The sequence below is a fragment of the Myotis brandtii genome, unplaced genomic scaffold (assembly GCF_000412655.1).
Source record: "Myotis brandtii unplaced genomic scaffold, ASM41265v1 scaffold665, whole genome shotgun sequence".
NCBI classification, from domain to species: Eukaryota; Metazoa; Chordata; class Mammalia; order Chiroptera; family Vespertilionidae; genus Myotis; species Myotis brandtii.
The window spans coordinates 308,590-317,681 of record NW_005370581.1 but is presented as its reverse complement, the minus strand read 5'-3'; the positions used below and the strand labels follow the sequence as shown (position 1 = coordinate 317,681).

The window sequence follows — 9,092 nt, the reverse complement described above, 5'->3', positions numbered from 1 at the left end:
CTCAGAGATTTGTCAGTCTATTCTATGCTTCCATGTCTCTGGATCTATTTTGCCCATCAGTTGTTGTTGTTTTTTTAATCTTTATTGTTGAAAAATTACATATGTCTCCCCTTTCTCCCCATCAGCCCCCTCCAGCCCATCCTGTCCCACACCCCAGGGCTTCAGCACCCTAGTCTATTGTCATGGGTTCTGCATATGCATACAAGGTCCTGAGTTAATTACTCCCACCCACCCATCCTCTCTTGCCTTCCTTCCAGGACTCTGCACTGTTCCATGCTTCCATATCTCTGGATCCACTTCATTCATCAGTTTATTTTATTCATTAGACTAGTGGCCCAGTGGACAAAATTTGTGCACAGAGGGGGGGTTCCCTCAGCCCATCCTGCACCCTCTCCAATCAGGGACCCCTTGAGGGATGTCCGACTGCTGGCTTAGGCTCAATCCCTCTCGCAATCTGGGACTGCTGGCTCCTAACCACTCATCTGCCTGCCTGCCTGATCACCCCTAACTGCCTCTGCCTACCTGCGTGATTGTCCCTAACCCCTCTACCTGCCTGCCTGCCTGATCATCCCTAACTGCCTCTGCCTGCCTGGCTGATCGCCCCTAACTGCCTCTGCCTGTCTGCCTGATCACCCCTAACTGCCTCTGCCTACCTGCGTGATTGTCCCTAACCCCTCTACCTGCCTGCCTGCCTGATCATCCCTAACTGCCTCTGCCTGCCTGGCTGATCGCCCCTAACTGCCTCTGCCTGTCTGCCTGATCACCCCTAACTGCCCTCCCCTGATGGTCTGATCTCGCTTCCAACTGCTATCCCCTGCCAGCCTGATCTCACCCCCAACTGCCTCTGCCTGCCTGATCTCACCCCCAATTGCCCTCCCCTGTGGGCCTGGTTGCCCCAAACTGCCCTCCCCTGCCAGCCTGATCTCACCCCCAACTGCCTCTGCCTGCCTGATCTCACCCCCAATTGCCCTCCCCTGTGGGCCTGGTTGCCCCAAACTGCCCTCCCCTGCCAGCCTGATCTCGCCCCAACTGCCCTTCTCTGCCAGCCAATTTGGTTCGAATTAGTCAGTTTCTATGCCAGTCAGTGTCGAAAGCTCTGCCTCCTAGGCCTAGGCAGCCATTGGTTCTTTACACTTCACCTATATTTGGTTCTGATTGGTTGGTTTCTATGCCAGTCAGCATCTCTGGGCCTATCAGCGGGGCCTGATCAGAAAAGGCAGGGCTTATCAGCAACCCTGGTGGAGGCGGGAGAGAAATGGAGTCTCCGCTGCTGGCCAGACTGGGAAAGAAAGAGAGAGGCAAGTGCTGATCAAAAGCTGCCACAGAGGCAACAGACAGTCCCAGCTTCTTTCTTCAGGCCTCTCTCTGGCCCTGATTCGCAGACCCCTCAGCAGTCAGTGCTGACTGCAGGATTGACTTCTGGTTGGTTGAGCCTTGGTAGTTACCAGTTGTTAAGACCCAGGGTTTTTATATATTAGGATTCTACATTGGAGTGAGATCATGGGATACTTGTCTTTCTCTGACTGACTTATTTTGCTTAGCATGATACATTCCAGGTCCCTCCATGCTATCTCAAAAGGTAAGAGATCCTTCTTTTTGATAGGTGCATAGTATTCCATTGTGTAATCAAAAACTGTTAAATGTTGGAGAAGGTGTGGAGGAACTAGAACCTGAATTCATAGCTGGTGAGAATGTAAAAAACTCCCAAAAGGCAGTTCCTACATTCATTGCAAAAGTGCAGCCACTTGGAGAAACAGCTTAGTACTTTGTTCGAAGTTAAACACACATACAGTTACAGCATGACCCACAGGTCTCACTCCTAGCTATCCACACTCTAGAAATGAGAACATACACCCATTCAAAATTTTAGACACAAATGTTCACAGCAACAGAATTTATAAGAGCCAATACTTAAAATTGATCCAAATGTTCCCAAATGGACGAAGGGATAAACAAACTATGGTATATCCATACAATTGAAGACGGCTCTTCAAATTGAAAGGAACAATCTGCTCCCAGGAGCCGCAATATGGATGACCCTTGAAAACATTATGTGAGATGAGAAGGGCCAGACAGCAAACATCACACCGAGTACAACTTGGCTGCACTTGTAATGTTCGTTTAGAGCTCCATTGTATGGATGTAGCATAAATTATTTCACCAAACCCTATTGTTGGGTTTGACATGGTTTCCCATTGTTCAATGTCACACTGTGCTGTGATGCCCATCTCTATTATATCTAGCCAATCTTAATTGGGTCTTTCAACAAATGCCAGAAGTGGAACTGCCTGTTTGAAAGTTTGAACATATTTTTGTTGATTTTTGAGACAGGGAGGGGAGGAGGGAAGGGAGAACATGGATTTGGTGTTCCACTGACTGATACATTCATTGGTTGCTTCTTGTATGTGCACTGACCAGGGATCGAACCAGCAACCTTGGCCTGTTGGGAAGACACTCTAACCACTTAGCTACCCTGCAGGGTGAAAGTTTGTATATTTTAAGGCTTTCAGTAAAAATTGCCCATGGACCCTTCGCCAGCCGTGCATGGGGGTCAAGTGTCTCCATTCTGGAATATGGCATTTCCCTCTCCAATATAGCGCTGCTCACCCCCGAGGAGCGGGGAGGCGGCTCCAGGTCTTGGGTCCCACCCTCATGACGCCCTCTATTTGTTTGCAGTTCCCCTGGATACATGGCCATGACCTCGCTGGTCAACAGTGCCAACTGCCAAGTAGCGGGTTTTGCTGTCACTACCGTAGGATGGATCTTCTCCATGACTTGCATGGGCCTGGCCGAGTGGCGGGTGTGGTACGTGGACAACAGCTCCACCCCCTTCCCGGGCCTGGCCTGCATAGGGATGTGGAAGGTCTGCACTTACCAGCCCACCAGCCTCCACAGCAGACCCATCTCGTGTCACCGCTACACCTACAGTGACACCTACCTGCCACTCGATATCCTCATCGCTCAGAACCTTCTGCTGGCCGCCAGCCTGCTGGGGCTCCTGGGGAAAGTGCTCATGGTCATGGGCCTGTGGAGAGTGTACGTGGGAAAGCGTCAGGATGACGACACCTGCAATCTGTTATTCGCTTGCGGTGTCCTGAGCATCACAGCGGGTGCATTTATCTTCATTGCTGTGATCTGGAACTACCACTCCGTGATGAATGAAGAGGGCATAAGCTTCCCGCCATCCTTCCACATCCCCTTCAAGCCAGACCGGCAGGAGATCGGCAGCACCGTGCCAGTGGCAGTTCTGGCTGCCTTCCTCATGCTGTTGAGTGGGCTGCTTACCATCTCTTTCCAGCGGCCCCCCAACAGCCAAGTGTACCCTGAGGTCTCGCAAGTGTGAAATTCCTGGTTGCATAGCTTTGCAAATCCACGAGAGCAGTTTATGGGGGTGAAGTATTGTCAGGATGCTCTATGAAATAGTTCAAGGACTCATGACCATGGCAAGGCCATTTTGAGCAGAAAGTGGCCATTTGCTTTATGTCCAAATTGGACTCATTGATTGGTTAATTAACTTTCATTAAAAAATTCCAAAAGACTACTGTCCACCTGTCTTTATTATTATTGGGTAAATAATTGATGCTATACACCTACTGTGAGGAAATGAGAGTTGCTGGGATTCTCACATCTGCCTCTCAAACTTCCACTAAAAACAACCGGCCTGACCTTCTATGGCATGGCCCTAACACCTCTCCACATGTACATGCAATTTCCCCAAATGTGCAAAAACAGAATAGTGGAAGGAACCCCCCTTCCATTACCAGACTCAACAATTATCATGATTCTGCCATATCCATTTTCTCTCTTTTTTCTTCCCTTCTTTTCATCTATTTTTCTTTCTCTGAAGAACTTTAAAGCAAACGCCAGACATCACATTTCTTCATCCTCATACACTTCAAAATTAGTCTCTAAAAAAAGGACATTTCCTTGCATAACCATAGTATACTTTTAAAGTTAACAACTTTTTGTTGTTATCATCAAATACTTATCAGAATTTTTAAATGCTTCAAAAGTAATTGTACAATCTTATTTATTTTATTGCTTAAGATATTCACTCTGCCTATTAAGTCTCAATTTAAAGGACTCCCCCTTCCACACCTTCTGTTTCTTTTTTGTAAAAAGAAAAAATTATATATTTTTGTTTGCTAAAGAAAATGAGTCAATTGTCCTGTTTTTAAAATTGCTAACTACCTCTTGAAGCTTGATTAGATTCTGAGTCAGCATAGGTCTTATTTCTATAAATCTAGGTAACTGCTCTCAGAACCGCACCCGATAGGTATGCCCTGTTGTGAAAAAAATATTTCCCTGCTTTATGGGTGGTCCAACTCACTTCCTGGGTAAGTTATAAGTCCCCCGCTAACACCCACAACTCATTACATTGCAAAATCATGCTTATAGGCAAGTCAGGAGAGACAACAACTTCAGCTCATTTACTCACTGATGGCTTCATTCAGCTAATATTAACTAGATGTCTTTCATGTGGGAAGTGCGTCTAAAAACATTCAATAAAGAACACCTGACCCACACCCTCTGCACAACTGCTCACAGCTCCTCAAAAGTTTAAAAGGACTCAATTAACACTAAACAAATAACTTGGGGAGATCATTAATAGGTTAAAATTGAGACAGACTCACTTTAATTTAGAGCTACAGGAGAGAAATCCAAGGGCTGACAGGAAATAACTTTCTTCTCAAAGAGTATTTAAGTCTCTGAGAGCACAGTGTTTGAAAAATTCCCCCCTGGGGCATAAGTCTATCAGGTATTTAAATATGTGTTCCAAACACATTGTCTGTGGACCCTAGAATGTTCAATGGAACCTTTGCCTCTGGGCTTTGAATCTGATTTGTGGGCCATGGATTCTTCCCTCTTCCCTCTGAGGGAGCGAGTGTCAAGTGTTGGAAGCATTCTTTAGGAAATGTCCCTTTTCTGCCTGCCATGATTTGCACACTGTCCTTAGACCTAGGAGGAAGTCACAGCCTCTGCATTGAGTTAGAGACCCTGGCTTCCCTCCCAGGGCTTTGAAAGGAGCCCCTGCTTTCCGTGGGACGTTCAGGACTGGCCTTGGGCGGAGTCTTACCCATTCTCCACGCAGCTCTGGGATGGCTGGGAAATGGTTTCTAGGGAAACACCACGTTTCCCCCAATGAAATCTGTTCTGACCAACGGTACATATAAGTTTGAAAGAGGATGTGTGTTATTTAAGTGAGTCAAACCTCTGGTTATTTGAAAAAAGAAGCTCTTGGGAGACATGCTTCTGATGAGGGCTGGTTCCTGGAATCTGATACCCTGCGGAGGGTGGCGCGCCTGCCTCTTGCTAGTCACGCTGGGGAATGATGGAACCGCTGGGGCTGAGGAAAGTGGTCTCTTGATCACTCTTGGCCTTCAGTGTCAACAGAGAGCAAGCGGACAGGTCATGAGGTTCAGACGCAGAAGGTGAGGCGGCCACCAGGCGGGGTCTGCTCTGGGGAAGCGGGGAAAAGACTTCCAAGCCCCTGTCAAGGGCTCTTTGGCAATGACTGTTTAAGGGACTCACTTTATTAATATTTCACAGGAATAAGGCAAGAGAAGGTGTCCTGCGCATTCCCCGCGAGTGCAGCACAGCGAGGGTGCCTGAGGCCTGTGGCATTTCTTTCCTTCTTCTCCTCCCTGGGAATCCTTCCAGGGCGCCCAGGAGCCAGAGGCTGCCATGTGGCCTTTGGCTCAGGGCCAGCGTTGGACAGTGCCGGGCCCTTTGCTAGGGGCGCCAGGCAGGGAGGAGTCCTGGTGACAGCACTCGCGGAGGGAGATCCGCTGCCGGACAGCAGCAGGTGCCTGTCATGGTGCCCGGTGAGCTGAGTGTTGAGTCGCTTGGCCGCTGGGCCGCCATGGAGAAAGAGCAGGGTTGGCTTGAGCACCAGGAGGCGTGGCGTTCTGTGGCAGCTCTCTGTGGACAGAGCAGGTGGCTCCTGCTTCCACTTGCGTGATTGCAGAGAGAGTCTAAGTGGCTTGTTCCTGGTTAGAGGGGCGCTGGGACAAAATTCGGGGTCTTCTGACGCAGTCCTCTGTCATAATAGTCAAAGTGCCGTAACAGTGTTACCTGCTGCAAGCTAGTTTCCTGCCCCTGAAACGCATTGTTCACCAGACTGAGGAGTCTAATTGGAGGTGTAAAGACCATCTCGGATCTGTGGACACCATCACAACGTTCTGTGAATGTTCTCCTCAGGACGCCTGCACTGATGGTTCCCTGGGGTTGCCTTTCCTAGGGACATTTTCTAAGAAGGAAGCTCCCCCAACAGAGAAAAGCAGAGGAGCAGCGACCATGTGCGCGGGTCTCTGGGAAATGGGAAAAGTCCCTCTTCTACCATCTGGGGGAGCTCATGTTAGAGACCTAACTGTACAAAGCACACAGTTCCTACTGCTGCTCCAGCGGGAACATCCAGTACAGAGAAAACATCTGCCTTCTTTCTGAATAGCAACCAATTCCTCCCATAATAGCTCCAAACTGGGACATCCCAATGGCCATTAGTGGGAGAACGGTATTCAGACTGGGCATATTCATACATGGAATACTATAGAGTCAACACAAAGGGATGACAAGGTCCACAACGCAGGTGACTCTAGAAACCCTTATACTGAGCAAGCAACCCAAAAACCCATGGTCAGGGTGAGGGCAGAGGGGCAGGCACTCATGGCTATTGGGGAGCGGGGGAGGCATGAAAGAATTTTGGGGAGACAGGAATATTTTGTCTCCTAGTCTGAATGGAGGTTATGAGAGACCGATGTGAAAATTACTTGGGCTGCACACTTCATGGTAGTATGTCACACTCTTTGTTAAGTATACCTCAACTAAAACCTAAAACAAAAAGAAGTAAACAGTGAAAATAAAAGCACAAGTTTTTCCCTCATTCTCACTGTTTGCTACCCCACTTTGGCCCTTTCTTCTCCTCCCTGCCCACTTCCATCCCCAGCTCATGTGTCCCATGTGAGTTCCTAGAAGGAACTCTTCCAGGGAGACAGTAACGTCCAACTGGAAGCAGAGTCGGGTGACAGCCAGGACCCAAGTCAGTTTCACCCAAGGTCCTGGTCCAAGGACACTTCAAGGAGGCCACCCCATGGCCTGGCCCTGGCTCCCTATCATGACACTTTCTCCCCATCACCGTGGTCCTTCTTCCAGGCTTTCTACTTAAGACTCTGATGAATTACAGTGACTATTTGGTCTAAGACTTCATAAAGGACATTTCTATTATAGAAAGACATCAACTCTTTTTTTAAAAAAATATTTTTATTGTTTTCAGAGAGGAAGGAAGAAGGAGAGAGAGAAACATCAAGGGTGATAGAAAATCATGGATTGGCTTCTTCCTGCAAGCCCTACACCGGGGATGGAGCCCACAACCAGAGCATGTGCCCTTGACCAGATTAGAAATCGGGACCCTTCAGTTCCCACTCCAATGCTCTATCCACTGAGCCAAATGCGCTAGGGCAAGACTTCAACTCTTGAAGACCTGTTCCGTGACTCTGGCCCTTTAAGGAGACTATTGTCACAAGCCTGCAGATCAGCCTTGGGAGCCATGGAAACATAAGAATGTTTGATTTCCTTATTTCTGTTGCAGCTTGGCAGTGGCTACCATTTGTACCTCTGAGACGTTCTCCTCCTGCCTTTTTGTATTGGTTGGGTAACTATTGCACTTTATTCTTCAAGATTTCTTGTGGGGGGGGGGTCACTTTATTTAATCCTTCTATTTGCTCTGTGAACAGGTTAACTGTCATCGGCAGTCCTACAGAGAGGTGAATGCAGGCCACCTTTATTTGTTTATCATTTATGTAAGACTTGTCTTTTTAAAAAACATGTTTTTATTTATTTTAGAGAGAGAAGAAGGAAGAGGTAGAGATAGAAACATCAATGATGAGAGAGATTCATGGATCAGCTGCCTCCTGCACACCCTCTACTGCGAATCCAGCTCACAACCCGGGCATGTGCCCTGACTGGGAATCGAACCATGAACTCCTGGTTCATAGGGCACTGAGTCACACCATCCAGGAAAGGCTACCTTAATTAGACAGAAATGATCACCATCACATTTGCAGGCTGGTCTAAAAGCCTCTTCGCTGTTAGCTTTGTCAAACCATAGGGTCTTACACCTTTCATAAATCAAACACATCTTTCTCTTTACAAGGATTAGCTTTTTTATGTACTTTTTAGGTCATAATACGACTACAAGCTTGGTGCATGGATTCATGCACATTGAAAGGAAATTAATTAGAAGGTGGCTGGCAGGGCAGGACTGGGAGAGACAGGCCGGACATGTTCTGGAGCCAACTTCCCATGGTCCCTCCCCAGCCAGCCACACCTGGGGCAGCACCAGGGCTCAAAGGTCAACTGCAGAGTGAGCGATGTCCCTCCAGCAGGTGGGGTCCCTTGGCCTGGCCTGAGGGGATCAGGTTAAAACTGGCAGCCTGACATCCCCAAGTGGTCCTGGAGTGCAAGGGGGCACTCTTCAAAGTTGCTATCACTTGGCAGCTCCTGCGTTGTTTGCCCCATGGCAGTCATTGCATGTCATACCTGCCAGCCAACTGGTCAGACAGTTGGTTGGTTGCTTAGCCTTTAATATACATACTAGTGACCCAGTGCACGAAATTCGTGCACGGGAGGAGGGTGTCCCTCAGCCCAGCCTGCACCCTCTCCAATCTCGGACCCTTTGGGGGATGTCGACTGCTGGTTTAGGTCTGATCCCAGGATGTCCGACTGCCAGGATCAGGCCTAAACTGGCAGTTGGACATCCCTTTCACAATCCTGGACCGCTGTCTCCTAACCACTCATCTGCGTGCCTGCCTGATTGCCCCTAACTGCTTCTGCCTGCCAGCCTGATTGACGCCTATCTACTCCCCTGCCGGCCTGATCATCCCCAACTGCCCTCCCCTGCTGGCCAGATCACCCCCAAGGCTTTTATTAGTATAGATATGACCCTTCACAGAAAATTTCACTAACCCTGCTTTACAATAAGGGATTGACGATTGAATCATTGGGGCCAGGCACCAAGATTTCCTTTCTTTGAATAGTGGAGGGAATAATTATCTTGTCTTTAAATTGCCCTGAACATCAAATGAGATAATGAC

General features: G+C 48.3%; 1 protein-coding gene across 1 annotated transcript; it reads left to right on the top strand.

Moving 5' to 3' along the window:
• The first annotated feature begins 2,689 nt into the window (after nucleotides 1-2,689).
• LOC102242509 (claudin-34) lies at nucleotides 2,690-3,343 on the top strand. Its single transcript, XM_005880973.1, has one exon. It carries the CDS (start codon nucleotides 2,690-2,692, stop codon nucleotides 3,341-3,343), a length of 654 nt encoding a protein of 217 aa, XP_005881035.1.
• Nucleotides 3,344-9,092: the final 5,749 nt, after the last annotated feature.

What these genes read in the sequence shown, in the direction of transcription:
- LOC102242509 (XM_005880973.1), top strand. Translation starts at nt 2,690, where the DNA reads ATGGCCATGACCTCGCTGGTCAACAGTGCCAACTGCCAAGTAGCGGGT.